The 22,763-nt window shown below is 37.9% G+C and overlaps 1 protein-coding gene across 4 annotated transcripts in view; it reads left to right on the top strand.

Annotated features, from left to right (window-relative positions):
- Window positions 1–22,556, top strand: part of MINDY2 (MINDY lysine 48 deubiquitinase 2) — a 105,737-nt gene extending 83,181 nt beyond the window's left edge. The window contains exons 7-9 of one of the 4 annotated variants that reach the window (XM_050967975.1): window positions 10,084–10,257; window positions 16,341–16,523; window positions 19,925–22,556. In XM_050967975.1, coding sequence (XP_050823932.1) covers window positions 10,084–10,257; window positions 16,341–16,523; window positions 19,925–20,041 — 474 coding nt within the window. In that variant the 3' untranslated portion in view covers window positions 20,042–22,556. Of the gene's footprint in view, window positions 1–10,083; window positions 10,258–16,340; window positions 16,524–19,909 lie in introns of all 4 variants that reach the window. The other 3 variants (XM_050967972.1, XM_050967973.1, XM_050967976.1) reach the window with 3 other exon arrangements.
- The last annotated feature ends 207 nt before the right edge of the window (window positions 22,557–22,763 follow it).

Genomic DNA, 22,763 nt, shown 5'->3' with positions numbered 1-22,763 from the left:
CTCTCTGTCTTTTTCTCAATTGTCTGATAGTTACTTTAACTAGACACTCAACTATATTATTTCCAAAATAATTGTTTGTTCAGCTCAATATATAGACATTTTGTAACACTTCATGGATCCTGATCCAGATCACATTGAAGTCATTGGGAATATTTCCATTGACTTCAATGAGCTCTGGATCAGGCACTTCAGGACAGAGTGTAGTTTTACTTTTCAGTTTTCCAGGCTGACTGAAATTTGCTTATTGGCCTTATAATATATAAACAAAACAGAAATTACTGTGTAAAATTTTTATAAATCACTTTTATAACAAGTAATCAGTGTATGGAATTAATTGTTAGAAGTGTCATGCAAACCAATAGAACCAATAGGTGCATTGCCAATCAATACATAAAGGTAACTGCAAGAAGAAATGTAAAAATAGTATATTCATGTTAACAGAGTACTTGTTGTTTGACATACCACAATCTATGCTCATTGTCCTTGCATTTATCAGATTATTTATCTACAAACAGAAAAGTATTGGATGGTTCCTCAGACAAACATTATTAAAACTTGCAGTTGAGCCTTTTATGTATGAGGCTAAATTGTGTGCATATGGTCAAGATCATAGAGTTCAAAAAATTATTTAGATAAATTCATGGAGGATTGGTCCATCAGTGGCTGTTAGCCAGGACGGGGAGGAATGGTGTCCCTAGCCTCTGTTTGTTTGCAAGAAGCTGAGAATGAGCAACAGGGGATGGATCACTTGATGATTACCTGTTCTGTTCATTCCCTCTGGGGCACCTGGCATTGGCCACTGTTGGAAGATAGGATAGTGGACTAAATGAACCTTTGGTCTGACCCAGTAGGGCAATGGTCCCCAGTGCAGTGCCCGCGGGCGCCATGGCGCCTGCCGGGGCATTTATGTGCGCCCACCTAGTGCCCAGCAGGGGAGAGAAGCCGCAGCCCTGCGCCTGCCGGGGACAGAGAACTCCAGGGCAGCTGGCACCGGTGTTCTCTGTCCTCGCAGCTTCTCTCTTCTCTCTGGAATCCTATATTATGTAATATTAAATATGATGTTTTTTGTATTATTTAATGAACAAATACAAAATAAGCCTTGAAAAATTGTTGGCGCCTGCCACACTGTTCAGAAAACATGAATGTGCTACTGGCCACAAAAAGGTTGGGGACCACTGCAGTAGGGCCATTTTTATGTTCTTATGTTCTTATTCTTATGAATATATGAAGGCTTAGAGTTCCAGGATAAATATTTAATATTTCATAATTATTCAATAGGCTTAGTATCTGCTAAAAATAAATATCATTTGTGTGCCTGTGACTAATTTTTTAAACCCTTCTCTTCTATACCCTTTCTGATAACAGCTATTACTGCAATATATAGTAATGTTCACTGCTAGCTTTATAGCCCTTGAAATGTATATTTCTAAAACATTACTGTATCAGACTGTCTTCATCTTTGTATTTTTTAATTTCATATTTTTATAAACAATGAATTCTTAACATTCGATCACAATTCAGATAAAAACATCTGTACTAATAATGTATAATGCATTGTAGACTCTCAGCAAGCATGGCCCAAAAAGCAGGCCACAATTACTTAAATAGGTTGATCACATGAACTAGAAACTTCTTGTGTTCCAGACATATATTCTTATGCCATTGACTATGCTGCTACAACCCAATCTCATCATTATTTCTGTTTTCAAGATCAATAGCTTCAAAATACAATTCACCAGTCAATAAAAATCGAATTGCCTGTGTACATGGCTCTTAAGAAATTGCAGGATTCTTGAAACCTCTCCCCTTATGACATCAATTTGAGTTGTTATGAGAGGTTGTAATAGAAATATATGAGAAACGACACCCAACAGAATGGCAGTACATTCAACTAATATACAAGAATTGAGTTTAAGAAAGAGTTTTGCTTCCAGGTTCAGATCCTTGGTGAATGCATCTTCATTCTCAAGGAAATTAGATTAAAATATGCTAGTATTCACCTGTCAGATTAAACTATTGGGCAATATTTGCAATTTAAATTTTTTCTTTTAGCTTGGAAAGGAGGAAGACATGATCACAGTTCTTATAAAAGAAGATAGGAAGAAAATTACAATACAGAGGATAGGAATTAATTTCAGTTTCATCTATTATATGACAATCTTCTCCACCATATTGTTGCCAGAAACATGCTAAGACTACCTCATAAATCAACTGTACATTTGTATTACTGGTTACACACCATAAATTTCAGACTGTCACTGTCTCAAGTTAAAAACAATATTTCCAGTATTGCAATTCCTGTGTTGCTATGTAAAGACTGATGCTCCATTTAGTTCAGTAGCCAAATTATGGCTATAACACAGGAGCAGCACAACTGACAGTACATGATGGTCAAGCCTGACCTTGCTCTTGTGGTTTGCTCATTGCCTCTCAGTACCATATGCAAGATTGGCACCCATTTCCCTCTTGACATCAAAGACGACCTGAACAATGGTAATATACGTAAAGGCCTCTAGGGAATTGTTTTTGGGTAACTGCAGAATTAAAATCATGAGATCTATTTAAGTTGGACCTATAACTGGCAGGTGCCTAGAAGAGGACTTTCCCCATCTTCCTGCAACTAGTAATTATTTATCCCATTTTGTGCTTTGCTTAGCTTTGCTCATGTGAACCAGTTTATTTTTGAACTAGCCAATTGCAATGATCCTGCTTAGATGGATCAGTAAAATCCAAAGTAGTCTCTCACCTTAGAGCAGGAAATAGTGTATTAAAATGTTTGTCTTATTATAAGGTAAAATATCTGCAATTTGAAGATAATCATGATTTATATACACCTATTAAATTGCAGTTTTTAAAGCAAAAGAAAAAAAAGAGTAGCAAATATTTTCTTCAAGCTTGAAACCGTTCTCCAGCATCAAATAAATAGTTTAACAAATGTTTAGTTTTAGTCTAATAGGGAACAGCTACACAGGGATAAAAGACCCATGCCATGGCTCTAACTGGCCTAGATCAGCTGTGGGGCTAAAAATTGCTGTGTAGATGTTTGGACTCGGGCTGGATCCCAAGTTCTGGGACTCACAACCGTCACAGCGTCCCAGGGCTCAGGCTCCAACCCAAGCCCAAATGTCTACACAGATTTTTTCAGCCCTGGAGCCCAAGCCCTGTAAGTCTGTGTCAGCTGACCTGGGCCACCTTTGGGTTTTTTATTCCTATGTAGACATATCCATAGAGGTTATGAAATATTCTTTTTTAATATTGATAATTGGATAACTGAACTTGTCACAAAAATCTTTTACTGTTCAAAGACCTCTAAAATGTCCCCTTAAAAAAACAGAAATCCTCCTTCCTGTTTGAAGAACATCTCTAAAGCATGTAAATAGTCAAGTATTTTTCTCAAGTTGTACTTCATATTGTGTCATTTTAGAAGATTTATTTACACCTTTATTTGCCTTTCTGAATAAAATCTGCAACTTCATTTAATCTGAGCCAATACTTCATTAAAAAATGAACTAGTGTACTATACAAATTAAAACCGGATGGTTGTAATAAATAAAGGATCAAATACATTTGTACAAGGGTTCAAAGATGGAATATGTTAGGGCTATCAAGCGATTAAAAAAATTAATCACGATTAATCGTGTGATTAATCACAGTGTTAATAATAGAATACCATTTATTTAAATATTTTTGGATATTTTCCACATTTTCAAGTATACTGATTTCAGTTTTAACACAGAATATAAAGTGTACAGTGTTCACTTTATATTTATTTTTATTACAAATATTTGCACCACAGAAAACAAAAGAAATAGTATTTTTCAGTTCACTCAATACAAGTACTATGGTTCAATCTCTTTATCATGAAAGTTGAACTTACAAGTGTAGATTTATGTACAAACAATAACTACATTCAAAAATAAAACAATGTAAAACTTTAGAGCCTAAAAGTCCACTCAGTCCCGATTCTTGTTCAGCCAATCGGTCAGATGAATGAGATTGTTTACATTTGCAGGAGATAATGCTGCCCGCTTCTTGTTCACAATGTCACCTGAAAGAGAGAACATGGCACTGTTTTAGCCAGCATTGCAAGATACTTACATACCAAGTGCACTAAAGATTCTTATGTTCCTTCATGCTTCAACAACCATTCCAGAGGACATGCTTCCATGCTGATGGGTTCTGCTGAATAATGATCGAAAGCAGTGAGAACTGACGCATGTTCATTTTCATCAGCTGAGTCAGATGCCACTAGCAGAAGGTTGTTTTTTTTTTTTCTTTTTTCTGTTTTGGGTTCTGTAGTTTCCGCATCGGAGTGTTTCTCTTAAGACTTCTGAAAGCATGCTCTATACCTCATCCCTTTCATATTTTGGAAGGCACTTCAGATTCTTAAACCTTGTGTTGAGTGCTGTAACTATCTTTAGAAATCTGACATTGGTACCTTCTTTGCGTTTTGTCAAATCTGCAGCGAAAGTGTTCTTAAAATGAACAACATGTGCTGAGTCATCATCCGAGACTACTATAACATGAAATATACGGCAGAAATGCAGGTACAATAGAGCTGGAGACATACAACTCTCCCCCAAGGCATTGTCACAAATTTAGTTAATGCATTGTTTTTTTAATAAGCATCATCAACATGGAAGCATGTCCTCTGGAATGGTGGCCGAAGCATGAAGGGGCATATGGATATTTAGCATTTCTTGCCTGTTCTCATTTTCTAGTGACACTGTAAATAAGAAATGGGCAGCATTATCTCCCATAAATGTAAACAAACTTGTTTGTCTTAGCAATTGGTTGAACAAAAAGTAGGACTGAGTGGACTTGTAGGCGCTGAAGTTTTGCATTGTTTTGTTTTTAAATGCAGTTACGTAACAAAAAAAATCTACATTTGTATGTTGCTCTTTCACAATAAAGAGATTGCACTGCAGTATGAGGTGAATTGAAAAATACTGTTTCTTTTGTCATTTTTATAGTGCAAATATTGGTAATAAAATAATAATATAAAGTGAGCAGTTTATACTTTGTATTCTGGGTTGTAATCGAAATCAATATATTTGAAAATGTAGAAAAACGTCCAAAAATATTTAATTTCAGTTGGTATTTTATTGTTTAACAGTGTGATTAAAACTGCGATTAATTGTGATTCATTTTTTTGAGTTGATCTCGTGAGTTAACTGCGATTAATCTGCAGCCCTAGAATATATATATTTTATCACTTGTACATAAAACAATTGTGTAATGTATATCTGATGCAAAACTTGGACAGAAACTGAAATTTTGTCTAACTTTTTCTGAATTTCAGTATTTTTGGTGACTTTGAGAGAGAGTTTTTTTCTCAGTTCCATAGTTTTCCTACACACCTTCCCTTCACTCAACCATTGTTGTAGGACAAGTTATTTCTCACCATCTCAGGCATTACTCTAGATTCTTGAAATATTGCTCCAAACTGTTTTCTAAGGTGGCACTCCTTGGTTATAACATTAGAATGCAGAAAAGTGAATTGCAGTGAATTGATCAATAGTAGCCATATAAAACTTCAGCAGTGTGGGAGTTTAACCTGCTGAATAAATATAATTCAAATTTCTACAATGCATTTGCATTTAACAGACTTGTCTGTATTATTTTAAGATGTGCATTCCTCTTTCAATTTGTTTTTCTAATTACAGTAATATATATTATGACAGATTATACTGCATTATTTAAAACAGCGGATGGAAATATAAAACTTTTCTGGTTTGGTTTTATCCAGTTTGAAAAAGTTCATGAACATAATCATGTTGGTACATTAATTTTGATAGAATAAATGGGCCTGAGAGTCAAAAATGTTAACGTGCCCCTGTAATTGTCCAGCATTAAACAGTTTTAAACAAGGTTTGAGATACAGCCCCCTCAGCCTGCTTGGTACCATGGCAAACACATCATTAAACATCCTTTTAACCTTTTATTAAAGATACAGAAAAGAAATTTAAAACATTTGAAATATTAAGTATTAAATAAGGCTTTCATTTTAAAGTAGCTTGATCCCTATAGCTGGAGAGAGTTTTTAAAAAGGAACCTACCCCTGCCACCACCCTTGTTTCACTATCATTTAGGCCATTGCTATGCTATGCAGTGCCATAGCTGTGTTTGGTATAACATCATAGTGTAGATACAGGCTACAGCGATGGAAGGTGTTTTTGCTTTGCTACAGGAACGCTACCTCCCCAAGCAATGGTAGCTAGGTTAATGGAAGCATTCGTCTGTCAACCTAGCTTCATCTATCGTAGGGGCTAGGTTGGCGTTGCTATGGCAGTTGGGGGATGTGGATTTTTTAACCTAAATTTTACATGTAGACCAGGCCTTAGATGGTATTTAAAATGGTAAAAACTGTCCTTTCTGAGGAAAAGAGAAGTTAAACAGTAATAAGTCACCAGGACAAGATCATATTCACTCGAGTTCTGAAGCAATTCAGATATGAAATTGCAAAACGCCTAACTATGGTATGTAACCTATCACTTAAATCAGCCTCTGTATCAGATGACTGGCAGATACCTAATGTGATGCTGATTTTTTTTAAAATGGCTCCAGATGCAGTTCTGGCAATTACAGGTTGGTAAGCTTAACTTCACTATCAGGTAAATTGAAACTGTAATAAAGAACAGAATTGTCAGACAAGTAGATCAACAGGATATGTTGGGGAAGAGTTGACACAGCTTTTGTAAAAGGAAATTATGCTTCACTAATCTATTAGAATTCTTTGAGGGGGGTCAGCAAACATGGACAAAGGTAAACCAGTGGATATAGTCAACTTGGACTTTCAGAAAGCCTTTGACAAGGTCCCTCACCTAAGGCTTTTAAGTAAAGTAAGTAGTCCTGGGATAAGAGGGAAGGATCTTCTCATGGATCAGTAACTGGTTAAAAGATAGGAGACAAATGCTATAAATGTTCGGTTTTCACAGGGGAGAGAGGTAAATAGCACAGTCCCCTAGGGATCTGTACTGACAGCAGTGCTGTTCAACGTATTCATAAATGATCTGGAAAAAGGGGTGAACAGTGAGGTGGCACAGTTTTCAGACTGTACAAAATTACTCAAGATAGTTAAGGCCAAATCTAACTGAGAAGAGTTACAAAGGGTGTCTCAAAACTCTGTCACTGGGCAAGAAAATGGCAGATGAAATTCAGTGTTGATTAATGCCAAGTAATACATATAGGAAAACATCATCCCAACTACACATACAAAATGGTGAGGTCTAAATTAGCTATTACCACTCAACCTAATGTGCAGCAGCCGTCAAAATAGCTAACAGTGTTAAGAACCATTAGGAAATGAATAGATAGTAAGATAGAAAATATCATCATGCCACTATATAAATTCATGGTATGCCCACATCTTGAGTACTGTGTGTAGTTCTGGTTGCCTCATCTTTTTTAAAAAAATAAATAAATAAAAAAGACAGAATTGGAAAACGTATAGAGAAGGGCGACAATACTTATTAGGGGTATGGAACAGCTTCTGTCTGGGAAGAGATTAAAAAGACTGGAACTGTTCATCTCGGAATAGAAACAACTGAGGGGGGGATATAATAGAGGTCTATAATAATGAATGGGGTAGAGGAAGTGAAAAAGGAAGTATTATTTACCCTCTCACATAACACATGAACCAGAGGTCGCCCACTGAAATTAATAGGCAGCAGATTTAAAACAGATATAAGGAAGTGCTTTTTCACACAAATCACAGTCAATTTGTGGAACTTGTAGCCAAGGCATCTTGTGAGGACCAAAACTATAACTGTATTAAAAAAATAATTAGATAAGTTCATGAATGATAAGCCCGTCAATGACTACCAGAGAAAATGCTCAGGGACTCAACCTCCTGCTCTGGGTGCCTAAAGCTCTGATTGCTGGAAGCTGGAACTGGATGAGAGGGGATTGATCTCTTGATGAAATGCCCAGTTTTGTTAGTTTTTTCTGAAGCATCTGGCACTGGCCACTTGCAGACGACAGAATACTGGGCTAAATGGACCAATTGTCTGACCCAGAATGGCCATTCTTATGTTCTTTTGATTTCCAGTTCCATTCTTCTCTTGTTTACCAGACATGGTCCTGACACTTGAGTTATATCAGTAGGCCTTCTTGTTTGAACTGATTCAGTCTGTCTCCCTTTTGCATCTTTTACCATCGACATTTATTGATACACGTGATTGGAACATTTTGTAAACTTTTTATCCACTTTCTCACAGTTAAGCTTACAATTAGGATAAATTTTTAGGCCCAATTATTACAGAAGTGGTCAATGAAATAAAAGTAGAGGAGGGCTAATAAAAAAAAAGTATTACAATTTGTTACAAAATGGATATTAGTATTTAAATCTTCCCTTGCTTCCAATTCCATAATTGTGCGGGTAAATCTGCAGTCACAGAAGTGAGTACCCATATTTCTGTAGAATTACTGTGATTGCATGCACAGTGGTGACAAGTATGCAAATGACCCTTTAAACAATTAACTGACCATTTGCATGCACAGTTATGAAATCTGGTCCCTAACATTCAGTCATGTATTTATGCTGAGAGTGGGAGAACCATGTTTGTTGTTACTTCTGCTTAATTAAATCAGTTGCCAAGAAAAAGATTAATGAGAACTTTTTTGGTTAATCATAACAATGGATAAGTAAAACTTTTTTCTGTTTAAATTTAATTACTGGAGGTGTCTAAGAGCTGGTTTATAGTTGTAAATTTCTGTATGCTGTCATAAATTTCCCACTATGCAACCCTATTTTTACTTCATGCTGCTGCTCAGCTCTTTTTCAGCTACTAGGTGTCAATTTCTAACAAAAATGCAGACTAGATGTGATCAAACTAGCTACTTAAGATTAAGCCGATATGATAGATAAGGGAAGCACTATATCTTTTAGCAGAATTGTTTATCTGACCCTTTCAAAAGCACAATTTGCTATCACTGGCCATATTGAATCCATTGCTGGCCCTGAATTTTCAGCTGACAGCTATTGTATATTTTTGACTTGTTGGCTGAAACTGTTCTCCTTTGAGAGAGAGGGTGATTGTAAAGTTAAGGTACATGATTGGAATTCAGGACATCTGGGTTCGATTCCAGGATCTGTTATAGTCTTCTTTTATGACTTGGGGAAGTCAATTAATCGTTCTGTATGTAAATTCTTTGTGTGGAATGGGCATATTACTTGCATCCCACTCATAGTCTAGTCTGGTTAGGCTGTAAATTTATTGGGGCAGGGATTATCATTTCCTATGCATTTGTACAGCTCTTAGCACACTAACTCTGATTTTGGTGGGGCCTCTAACACTGCCATAAAAGAAATAATATATAATCTGATGTGGACAGTGTCACAGTGAGCCATGGCTTTATAACGTGAAGGCTGGAAAGCTGCTGTAAGCTCTACTTGGGGCACCACTAAAGGAGACTTGAAAGCTTCAGCTGCTGCTGAAGTTAGCAGCTCCCGTTGAGCTGGAGGGAGCTCATTTTAAAAAAAAAGTGCTCTATGACCTGCATTGGCTACCTGTTTGCATTTGGGTGCAGTTTAAGCATTAGCGTCTATAAATCTAATAATGGTCTGAGACCCACTTATTTGAAGATCCTCTTGTCTCCAAGTCTTGCCATGGGAGTTAAAATCTGTTGGGTTTTTTTTTTAGTGTCCTGGGATTTACATTGCCGGTAGCAAGGTATTCTCTGCAAAGGACCCACACCTCTGGAACCTGTTCATCAAGTAGTTTCAGACCTCAAGTTGGTGTTGGAGCACAGTACTATAAGACCATGTTTTATGCTTATTGTAATAGAGAATGGGAACTTAGCTAATATGCAGGGATTTTATACTCCTGTGATGGATTCTTTGTACTGCTGTAAGTTGCTAATGTGCCTTGGCAATGGGCACTAATATAAATCTCAATATTCTGTAGTGGTAACAGAAGTATACAAATAGTTTTCAATCTGAAACATGGGCATAAATCTCAATTATCCTCATTCGGTTTACTGAATCATGGAGTTTAGCAGGATAATGAGTAAATGTTACAGATTGTAAAGATCTACTTTTATTCCTTTTATAGATTCTATCCTTATTATCCTTCCATTTAGGGTCAGCTTTATCTGCTGGTGACAGACCAGGGTTTTCTTACAGAAGAGAAAGTTGTCTGGGAAAGTTTACATAATGTAGATGGTGATGGAAATTTCTGTGACTCTGAATTCCACCTTCGACCTCCATCAGACCCAGAAACTGTATATAGAGGGCAGCAAGATCAAATCGATCAGGTAAATCTATTGCATTTCTTCAGCTTTTGTAGGGTGGGATTTTCCAAAGTGGTTCCATGAAGTCAATGGAAGTTCTACCCCTGACTTCAATGAGATCAGAGTAAGGATGACACGGATTGTTTTTGAAAATTGCTCTCTAGGAAAAATGAACCCATTTTCCAAAGATTCTCCTGTTACCTCTTCACATGAGTATTTCTTAGCATGTTCTGTTCATGTACCAGAAGTCAGATTTGACATGTTAAGGTATTAATTAATATACATTATTAAAAACAAATCATACTATGGAATTTTCACTTCTTTGGGTGCTTGTCCATGTGCACATTCCACTCATGGTGTGCATATGCCTCAAGAGCTCAAGATTGGAGACTTTTTGGCCAGTAGTATCCATGTGTGCATGTGCACCCTGCCAATCCTCATGCTCTGCAGTGAGGGTATATAAGGCAGAAGCTAATCAACCATTACTCAGTTCTTCTCACATCCTTTCAGCTTAGAAATGGAGCCCTGATTGTCTGAGGCCACGTCTACACTACGTGCCGGATCGGTGGGTAGTAATCGATCTATTGGGGATCGATTTATCGCGTCTCATCTAGACACGATAAATCTATCCCCGAGTCGATGCCCGTACTCCACCTTGACAGGAGGAGTAAGCGGAGTCAAGGGGGGAGCTGCGGCGGTCAACTTGCCGCCGTAAGCACAGCCAGGTAAGTTGAACTAAGATACTTCGACTTCAGCTACGCGAATAGCGTAGCTGAAGTTGCGTGTCTTAGATAGATCCCCTCCGCCCCCCAGTGTAGACCAGTCCTGAGAGACTGCCAGCAGTTCTCTACTAGTATAGTTCTAGCTCTGATTTCACAGTTTACATTGTCATAGCTCAGTCCATTAATAAATATAGTTACCTGGTTATCTGTAGCTATTGTTAGTTCTTTAGGAATTAATCACCAGCAGCATGACAGCATCCGGTTCTCTGCAATAGAAACGCTGTTCCTTGTGAGGGAATTATCACAGTCTCAGATTGACATTCAGAAGTGCTTTGATTGTCTGAAAGAATCATACATTCCTAGCAAATGGGCAATTTGTAAGTCTTTTTGTTTTAAGGCCAGGGAAGACAGAGAGACTGGTTTACAGGTCTTCCTCATGCCTTCAGAGCCCCAAAGTACAGCCTGCAAGAGCCCAGTGACTGCCCAATCCCCAGGCCATGAGGTCTGTGTCATCCTCAGACAGCCCACAAGGCTCCAGGAGTCCGAGAGGCAGAACATCTACCAAGGCTTTGTCTAAGAGGAAAACCTGCCCACAGCACCTAACATCTATTGACACCTCTTGGCCCAGAACAATTTCTGCCAGTCTCATGCCAATTGCGACTGGATAGCACCAAAGCACCCAGCACAGAAAACTGCATTAACAGAAGACCTTGTTTAATCCTAGTACCATTTACCTAGTACTCTATAGGTGCATTGTGAATTGGCCCCAGCGTTGATGCTCCTGGCAGCAGGGCCAACCCTGACCTAGGCCACACACCAAGGGCCTCTCCTGTTCCATAATTGAGATTGTGATACTGCCCTGAGAGAACCTGGTTCCAGACCACCAATGCACAACACTTTTGCTGAAGGCACCAAACAAGTACTAAGCACCAACTGATCTCCAGATGCAACAGGATCTACACTCTCCCTTACTGTTTGCAGTGTTGTTGTAGCCTTGTTGGTCCCAGGATATGAGACACACATGGTGGGTGAGGTAATATCTTTTATTGAACCAACTTCTGTTGGTGGAAGAAACAAGCTTTTGAGCTTCAGAGCTCTTCTTCATCTCTGTGCACCCTGAAAGCCTGTTTCTTCCACAAACAGAAATTGGTCCAATAAAAGATATTACCTCATCTCCCTTATTGTTGGCTTCAGCATTACAGTCAGCACTCTACTAACTGGTCCTGCACCATCAGTTCCTAATGCACTGGGAGCCACAGCACCACCACCCCCTAATCAGTGTTATCCATTCTTCTTGTTATCTTCAGAGTCAAAGTGGTTAGGAAGATCCATACCAGTAGCATCTTTACTTGCCTCAATCCTCGACATTTGATAGAGTCCAAACACTCTTCACAGGAAAAATACTGGGACCTTCCTGTTGGGGACTCTGGTCTGCTCAGTCCAATTTTAGCCAGACGGACCAACACCGCTGCCAGGAGATTGCTTCACCCACAGTATCAGTCCCACAGGCCACCCATTGAGATTTCCTGGTTCCGCCTCAACCGCAGGTAGAACAGGAAGTTATAGAAGAACAGGAACAAGAGGGAAGCCTGCCAGCTCCGGTGGCCCTGTTCTTTGTCCCCTGAGGAGGTTGTAGTGCTACCAATGGCCTCATAATTGGACAATTTCAAGGACTTCCAATATTTATTAGAAAGGATATCTGAGGCCCTTCAAATCCCTATTGAGGAGGTCCAGAAGCAGACTCGTAAGTTAGTGGACATTCCCCATGCTTCTTTGGCAGGAAAAATAGCCCTCCCTGTCGTCAAAGCTATCATGGACATAGCCAAAACTGTGTGGCAAATGCACCCCATTGCTCTCTTAAGGCAGATAGAAAATATCAAGTGCCTCCCAAGAGTGCAGAATTATTTTACAGACATCTTCGTCTGTAGTCACAATAATGAAGGAAAGAGCAAAACAGCTCAAGTCCACACCAAAAGGAGGACTAACCAGAGATTAGATAAATTTGCCCAGAAAAACCTCCTCTTTAGCAAGCCTACAGTTCTGTGTGGCCAGTTACTAGGCCATATTAGCCAATTATGACTTCTGGTATACGAGAGACTTCATGCCTTTGCAGATACACTGCCAAATGAGAGTTGCAAAGAATTTGTCGTTAGTCAACAAAGGCCAGCAAATGGCCATACATGTTGGTGAGGTTTGCTGTATATGGTGGAAACAGCTGCCAGATTCATGGTGGATGGTGGTGGTTATGCAACATCTGTGGGATCACTGTGAAAATTTTCCAATATATGTGATCTGTAAAGCATCTATTTGGGCATCAGTACGCATCATCATAAAGCACTACACCATCACTGAGTCTTCTAAATCTGATGCTGTATTTGGTAAAGCAATCCTTCACTCATTGTTTAACTAACCATTCTAAGCTCCCATTGCTGGTTGGGAGTCAACATCAGTGGAAGATGTATATGGACAAACACTCGAAGGAGAATGGCAAGGTACTTACCATGTATAGTAAATGGAGTTATTTGAGATGTGTTGACCATATGCACATTCCACATCCCATTCTTCCATTTTGTCTGCCTTGGAGTAGTCTTTGGGGATTCTGCAGTGAGAAGTGCCGACACACCTTGCCTTTAAATGCCCTTACTGCAGAGCACAAGGACTGGGAGAGTGCATGAACGCCATATGGATAGTGTGAGCCAAAAAGTCTCCAATCTCAAACTCTGTAGGTGCATACACACTGTGAATAGAATGTCAACACATCTGAAGATCTCCAGTTACTATACGTAGTAACGTACTATGACTAATAAATTACTGTCATCCTATTAGTAAAAACTTAGTAGTTTATGCTAATTTATGAAAGCTACAGTATCTTGCCAACTTCAGATTTGTTCTGTAAGGACTTAAATTCCTCATGATGTTGGTAATTTACCTTAAAAGCATGGGTTAGCCTGTCTGTAATGGTTCCTAAATTTGAGAAGAGTAGTACAGTACATAATTGTGGTGTGATGTACATTATTTCAGATCTCACTGTCATCACTTTGCCTTTTGATGTCAGTTCTGCAGAATGGAATACAAAAACAGTAGTGTTCATAGTTTCTAGTTTGTTTTTTTTGTATTAGCTTCTAGAGGTCTCATCTAAGAGGACCCATTGTAATAGGCAAGGTAGAAACATACAGCAAGAGACAGGTTCTGCCTCAAGGAACTTACATTCTGCGTAGACAAAACCAGTTAATGAGTTCTTAAAGTGTATTTGAGAAGCATTATTACATATTTTAAAAAGCTTAAAATATGCGTAGGCAGATGCTTTTAATAAATTTGAGCACTTCAGTTAAAATCTGAGATTTAAGATGTTTTATCTCCCCCATATTAACATGTTCCAATGTACATGTGTAGGTTTTGATAACAGTTTCTGATAATATAAATCAAGACTTAATCTTATTCCTTGCAAATATATGAGTGAAATTTAGAAAATTTAGAAACATGAGAAAAATTTAGGGGTCACTTGTGGTACTGCGCAGTCAGGTATGAGCAGAGACTAGCCCAAACAGATGTCTGTAACTGAGTTGATTATCTGAAATTAATGTTATCAGATTTAATTTGTTTGGAGTTGTTGAAATAATGAAAAACAAAAACATTGGTATATCAAAATTAAATGTTAAAAAGCTGGCACATCAATTTTTCTGCTAGGGTGAAGTGCTACATTGTGGGGAAAATAAGCTTGAGAACAAATTTGGAACAATAGTTCCCTGGTGTGCTTAATGTACTCTTGTTTTAAAGCTCTGAACTGGAAGACTGTAATGTCTCTTTTTCTTCTATTGATCAAGAAGAAATTCCATTTTATTTAGCTATTACTACTACTATTTTATTTGGCTGAAAGGTGTTTTCCCATGACAGCTCCCTCATGGCAGAAAAAATGAAAACTAAATTCAATACAAATAATATCTGAAATAACTGACAGCTACAAAACGTTCTATTATTCTTAGGTGGTGCAATACAGTACAATTCTGGATGACATAGTAATGGAATATCTTTGTTTGATCCAGTATAACTATTAAAGTGCAGCTTTTTAAGAATTCCTTTGCAAAAGTTACAGTATTGTACACTAGCCCTACAATCAGAAGTAGCTAATTTAAATAGTGAAAAAACTTTCTCTTACTTAAATTCAAAATCTTTGATCTCCTCTAATATAAAATGAAGTGACGGACCCTTGTCCAAAAATGTGTGTACTTTTTGGGAGGGTCATGATCTTTCTTCCTTAAGGAGTTTATGGAGGTGTGGAAGGGATGAGGAAGCAGTATTCACAATAGACAGACAGATGGTCTGTGCATCCAGTAGTAACACTGAGTCAAAGCACAGATTTTGCACTGGAAATAATCTGTCCCTCTGCAGTCCCCGAGGCCTGTCATCCTGTCCCCAAGTGCTGGTAGCGCCTGGGTTCTGTTTTTCTTGTGTCACCAATCCAATAGTATAAGCTATTGCTCCTTGAAGCAACATTTACTAATGTTACTGTGTGCAGCAGAAGGGGAAATGTGCCACATAAAGCAGCTGATTCCTGCTTCTGCACCTCTCTGACTTCACATTAAACTGAATTTCCATGTGGTTCTCTGAGGAGAAAGATGTGGGTATATGGTAGTTGAGTTAGGGGAAAGAGATGTTACTGCACTTGTCCTTTCTGTCCCCACAGTTTTTCTGAGGGATTTCTGCAGTTTTGCTCTTGGTCTAAAGTGATTTTGTAAAGTAATGTGCTAATTAAAGTACTCTTGAATGATAATATATTGCAACGTGAATATTTCTGAAAGGGTAAAATTCACATAACTTTAGCACTTTGTCAGTGTCGAACTTCATTCTCTTACATGCTTTCAAAATTTGAATGAGTATTAACATCACTGTGTAATGATGGTCTATAAATCATAATCATAATCCCTCTGCTAGATTTTCAGAGTGATCCCCTCCCCCCAAAGACAGGATGAAGATTTTCAGTGGAGAATAGCTTGCTCATAGTGGTTTAATGGAACACTTATTAAAAAGAGAGGTGATAATCTAAGGAATTTAAAAAGCAAGCCCGTACGTAAACACAGTTTTTCTATATGTTTGTTTACATATGGATAAATATTTTTTAAAAGGTTATACTGTAGATATATGGCAGTCAACAAAGACAGAGGAGGTATACAGGGCTCCTATCACAATTCCTTCCTTGATCTGACTCCTTATGGAAGCCTTAGCCAACAATTTTAAGTGGCCATTCAACATAATAAAGTATCCAGGAAGCATAAATATTGAATCCTGGAGTTCTCATTTTTAGAGGTTCATGGAATTCCCGTTACAACTTTGGCTAATCGTTAGGGAAGCAGAAAAGTGTTTACTAATAATGAGTTTACTTCTTAGGACTATCTGATGGCATTGTCTTTACAACAAGAGCAGCAGAGCCAAGATATCGATTGGGAGCAGATCCCAGAAGGAATCAGTGATCTAGAGCTGGCAAAGAAGCTGCAGGAAGAGGAGGATAGGCGGGCTTCTCAGTACTATCAGGAACAAGAACAAGCAGTTGCAGCTGCTGCTCAGGTCCAGGTCAGAGCATATTCCATGGTTAGAGTACAGTTACTAGCTTTATTTAGTTTTGTGGTAACTTCATTAAAACACAATTTCTTATTACTTTAATGGTAAATTTCATTCAGTATGAAAAGGATACTGTCTATTTGATTTTCTTCCATAGCATCTTACTTTACCTCAGATTTTATTTCATCTTTTTGCTTCAGTAACAGTTACATAGACAGCATTACCATAACAATGTTCATAGAACTTGCTCTAGATGTGTAACACTAATACCACTAACACTCTGTACATGAGTGAATTATGATGATTGCACAACAAACTTTAGGAAAAATCTTATTACTCTAGAGTATGCATGCTAGTTCCATATCAATTTCAGTCAGTCATGGTAAATTAAACCATGTTGCTAATGGCCTAGGCTCCTACATCAAGATTTTGCTAAGACTGTTTAATAGGGATCCTGATAAGAGTTATAATTGTTGTTACAGAAATTGCATTGAAACAGAAGTAGTGCGATGCAGTATTTCAGCCATCTTTGGATGAGAAAGAGAAAGTTTGTTTATTTTTTAATTTTTTTAATAAGACAATCCTATGAAAAACTGAAACATGTATGTCTTGTATTTTGAATTGTTTTATACTAATTAGGATGTAGAGTTGGGTTTTCATTATTTAACTAATAGTAGCTACAGCAAAACCAATTTTTAACATCTTATTCCTCTCCTACATCATGACTAGAAATGTCACTGAATGCAGTTCTGCTTGTCTCACTGTCCCTAAATAATCCCATTTTCAGTTTTCTATAACTGTTTTTACACATCTAATTGTATCTGACTTCTGAAACTAAACCAACTAAAACCCCATTTATCTGACTTGCATTTAATCAGTAAGTTCTTATTCATATCTGTTTATTTCTCATTGAGACATTATTTTCCTTGTTACCTTCCCAGTCATCCAAATATGAGGCAGCAAATGCAAAACTTATCCCTGTGTATGAGTGAATCATAAAAGCTGAAAAATGTCTGTCTCAAATGTATTTATTAGACTGCAGAACCGACAAAGAGGACAGAAAACTCAAAATTGACTGAAGCCCTCTCATTCGGGGGGTGGGGAAAAAAAGGGGTAGCACATGCAGAGGGAGAGCATCTTCCGACATTTTGAGGGTGCTGCTTGTTAACCCAGTGATCATAGCCTGTACAATAGATGTCTTGGCATTTGGTGTATTAAAAAAAAAAAAAAGAAAGGGAAAAAAAAACCACCTCTGCCTTTATCTAGTCCAGTGGTTTTCAAACTGCGAGTCGTGACCCAGTTCTGAGTCATGGAATGTAAGGCACTGGGTCGTAGCGACTCTGATCAGCACCGTCGACTGGGCCATTAAAAGTCCTGTCGGCGGTGCTGCCCAGCTAAGGCAGGCTAGTCCTTACCGGTCCTGACACCACGCTGCACCCCAGAAGTGGCCAGCAGCAGGTCCAGCTCCTAGTTGTGTGGGGGGGCAGTGGGGCTCCACGCACTGCCCCCACCCCGAGCACCGGCTCTGCACTCCCATTGGCCAGTTTCCAGCCAATGGGAGCTGGGGGGTGGCAGTGCCTGCAGGCAAGAGTTGCGCAGAGCCACTTGCGTGCTTATGCCTAGGAGTCAGACCTGCTGCTGGCTACCTCCAGGGCTCAGTGAGGTCCGTGGTGCCAGGACATGCAGGAAGCCTTCCTTAGCACTTCCACTGTGCTGCTGACAGGGAGCCACCTGAGGTAAGTGCGCGCCCCAATCCCCTGCCCCAGCCCTGAGCCATCCCAAATCGGAGCGCCTTCCTGCACACCAAATTCCTCATCCCTGGCCCCATTCCAGAGCCCTGACCCCCTCCCACACCCTGAACCCCTCATTTCCAGCCTCACCCCTCAGCCCTCACCCACGCACCCTAACCCTCTGCCCCAGCCCTGAGCTCCTCCCCTACTTCAGGCCCCTCATCCCCAGCTCCATTGGGTCATGGGCATCAACAATTTTCTTCAACTGGGTTGCCAGAAAAAAAGTTTGAAAACCACAGATTTAGTCCACTGTAATTTCTGAATTATCAGAGAAGTTATCTGTTAAATAATATCCAGCTATGGTGCTTTCCCACAAACCACATTATAGGAGTTTGAACTCTTGCATTATATTATGTAATACTTTAGTTTGTAGTAGAGTTGGTAATTGCTTTTATTCTGTCCTTTTAATTTTATGTCAAAATATCAAATTAGCGGTAGATGACAATAGAATTTTCAGTCCAGGTCCTCTGAGGTGGTTTTATCAAGGTAAATAATTATGTTCAAGGCACCTTGTTTAATGTGATTTATATTCATCTATGTAAATTGTCACCTAACTAGATTTTTAAAATTGCCTTTCCTGATTCTAAGATCATTTTTTAAAAAGCACATTTTTTGTTACAAAAAATATTCAGAAATTGAAAGTAAACTATCTGTGATGTCTGACTGAGCCTGCAGACAGACAGGAACAATAACTCAGAAGAGTGAAGTGCACCCATTAATCTAAACAGGATGTTAACAGAGAAGCACAATTATGACAATATAAATGACACGGTTACGCTGCTCATTGTTTTAGCAGAAACGTCAAACTACTGTGTTTATCCATCACTGTTGGATACAGCTGCAGTTATTCGTCAAGATTTAAAAGGATTAGTCAGCTGCAATAGAATTGCTGGGATGGGGAAAAAGAAATTCATGTGCCTGCTCTCCCAAATGTAAAATCACCTTTGCCCCTTCCCATAGTTGGCCCCGTAGGGCTTCTAGTATCAAAAGCATTCACTGCCTCTTGATTATCAAAAACTAAAACTATCTCCTATGGTTTCCTTGTTGCCAAAATTCCCAACTTTTCCATAATTAGTAGTCAAAACCTACCATTTTCCCTCTACAACTTCGAAAATGTACTTTGTCTTTGATTTTTTTAAAAAGAAAACTGAAAAACCTACAGAACAGCGAAAATGGGGATATTATAAACTAAGTTAAATTTAATATCAAAATAAAGGATACAAGTGATAAGGCACTGACTGAACTGATTGGGAACAAGGTTGCATAATAGGGAGAGTGCTTGGGGCTCAGTACTGCATATATTTAGGTCTGTTGTGCTGTATAAGATGCATGGGACTTTGATTGTATTTCAGTTGGGCTGGTGGGAATCTATCTTTCTTGCCAAAAATAATTAATTTTGCATGTTAGTTTTAACCAACCGCAAACTGAAACACTCTATGCCTGATGGCTGTGGTTTGCATAATTAATTATTATTAAAGCTAGTGAGCAAGTTTCAGTTTCTGTTAGTTACTGCTCCAAGCCATATGAATTTTAGACAGCAATGTTGATTCAGAAACTACCTCTAGCATTTAGAATAATATTTCTCTTTACTGTTTTTGATTTTTAAAGTCATTCTTCCAGCAGGTGCAAGGAGCTGCTTCTCCAGCAAGTGGAAGACAATCTGGAAGTAGTGAACGCAAACGAAAAGAACCTCGAGAGAAAGAGAAGGAGAAAGAAAAGAATAGTTGTGTTATTTTGTAACCGGGGATGGATTTTGCCTGGAGTCAAGTGCATGTCCTCAAACAAAAACAAGGAATAAAATGAAGACAAACCCGTTACATGCCGCCTGTGCCTGATTACCCCATGGATTTATTCATGTTTAAGGAGAGAATGGGTGACTACTTTGTTACAATCATACAGACTTTCTTCAAAGTCCTACAGTGCGCTCTGTGTGAGATGGAATTCCATTACAATTGGATGCGGCTGTGCTTTGAGTCAGTCATGAGAAATACTGCACCTTGTAGCTAAACACACAAATCACGGCAAGTTTTGTGTCATAGTGACATGTGTTACTTATAATATCAGTTAGTAAGCTATTTCATCTTCTGCTCTAAACAAAGAAAGGAGGTAATCGGTTTTGTCAGATTTCTTTACATCAGCACAACAGAATCCTGTATTGCTTTTCATGGTCTGACAATATAACTTAGACTGGGTATTCATGACTTTAGAGCCCAATGAGTGTCTGGGCACACTGCCTCCATAACGCACCCAGATTCCTTTTGTTCAAGAGCTGGTAGTCCATTCTTTAACCCATATTTGTGCTGGGTTAGTTCTACCACCATGACCTTTGCCCCATGCATAAGTTATTTGTTAAACATCATATTGAAAATTGGGTGTCATGGAAAAATGGGGTGTCTATTGATAAGCAAGATAAAGATTTATTATTGCTTTTCTTGCAGTTAAAAACTAGGTATCACACCTCAGTTCTTATCAGGGTCAGACACAAATAATTTAATAGTTTTTTTTTCTTTGTTTAGTATCTTCCGTTATAGGTAAACTGGACCACAGAAGTTATTTATTGATCTCTCCATGCAACACGTGAATTGTTGTAGGAAGCTGAAGTCTCTAATAATGCTTGTCCTGCGTAGGAATGCAGAATTAAAATAACTAACTTAATATCTGCCTTCGTCCAAAAGTACCTTGAACCGTATCATGACTTTGACATGTCCACTGGTATATTTAAGCTAGTGTACTGTGTACAAATACTTTTAAAAATCATGTATCAGTAAAAAGCACACTTTTGCAGGGTGAGAGAAAGGTTAAGCTAGTCTCTCAAATTGTTAGGAAAGGCACTCAGATGTAGTATCACTTTGTTTTTTAAATCATTAGTTTAGAGTTACGGGAAACTTCTATAGAAATAACCAGATTTTCTAATTTATGGGAACCAAATAAACATGTTACATCTTGTAGTATTTATAGGTTACAGGAATAAAATACTTGTTGAATTTTATTATGAGGATACTACAAATCCTCTTTCATTTCAACAGGAAAAGCCAGTAACTACTACTTTGTTGCTGATCCTTTTGATAAAGTTTTTATTTAGCAATTTGTAGACACTTTTGAAAAAAACTGCTTCTGCTGGAAAAAAGTAGTTCTGATTCACGTTCTAAGGCTTGGTAAGTGTATTAATATACAGGAGTATAGATGAGTTTAAAGCAGCCACCTGGAGTATGACATTCATATATTTTGAAGTGTGGCTTGGGGGAATGTCCATAACACTCAAAATTTAAAAAACCCTCTTGATTTCTGAATATGAGTCCAGCATTAAAGAAATGCTATAAAATTGTTTCAAATGGAATTGCCTCCATAATTGGAACCAGTCATTGCACAAATCTGTTACATATTTAAATAAACAATTAGGCTGATAAAATAGGCATAGTTTTGGTAATAACTGAAGAGCCAGTCTAGATCACTCTATTTGTTTCTTCCTCAGCTTTTTTCCTTCTATCCATTTTGTTACAACTTCCTTTTTATAATACCGAAGTGATGGATGATTGAAGGGGATCTCTCTTTCAGACACAGATTTTAGATACTGTTTTTTATTATTTCTTGATAATTATATAGAAAGGTCATTAATACTTATTCAAATGTATGCCAGTTAAAATAATAATATTCTTTGTCAAGTCAAACAATTTACCTTATTCCTTTCACTGAAGCAATCCATTGCTTCAGACAAATTTACACGAATATAAACGAGGAACACAAATGTGATGGTTTGCTTTACGCAGAACAGAAAATATTGATGTATTGTATTGGAGGTACAAAAACTTTTAACCATATTTTTTTTTAAAAAGCAGTCTGTTACTGATGAAATATTTCCAAACTCATATTTACATTTAACACTTTTGAAAAATAAATGTCAAGTTAAACTTTTGTTACCTTATTATTTCCAATGACAATACTGCCATTGTACATTCACTTTTAAAACAAATTAACTTAGAATGTTGTGGCTATTATCAAGTACATCTTTTCGTAAAATAAAGTAAATCACTAAAAATAATTCAGTGAACTTCCTAGTATCAGAAAAGTCTGTATAATATTCCTATTTCATGTCTTACTGACACCCCTGAAACATAATTTGATATACTTATGGTAATATTGGTATATTCAATTACAGTGGAAGAAAACAAATTAAATGTCAATGTTTGTTGTAAAAATCTCAGACTTTCCAAGAATTCAGTTTCTCCTTCAATAAAGGAGTTATCAATTTCAGAAATATTGTGGCTTGATATTCATATTATTCACACAATGATTCTTGTAAATTTGCTCTTTCTTTAAGGATCTGGATGGCTAAAGGTTTTAGTAGTATTGAGGCTTTTACTCTTTTACTTCTAGGACGTTGATGTGCATCAAGCTCAACTTGGTAGTGACCAAAATCATAAATATATAAGCTGGTACCCAATATAAAATAAGTGTGATGGTC

Source organism: Gopherus flavomarginatus, chromosome 9 (genome assembly GCF_025201925.1).
Source record: "Gopherus flavomarginatus isolate rGopFla2 chromosome 9, rGopFla2.mat.asm, whole genome shotgun sequence".
Classification (NCBI taxonomy): Eukaryota; Metazoa; Chordata; order Testudines; family Testudinidae; genus Gopherus; species Gopherus flavomarginatus.
This window is presented reverse-complemented; position numbering and strand designations above follow the sequence as displayed.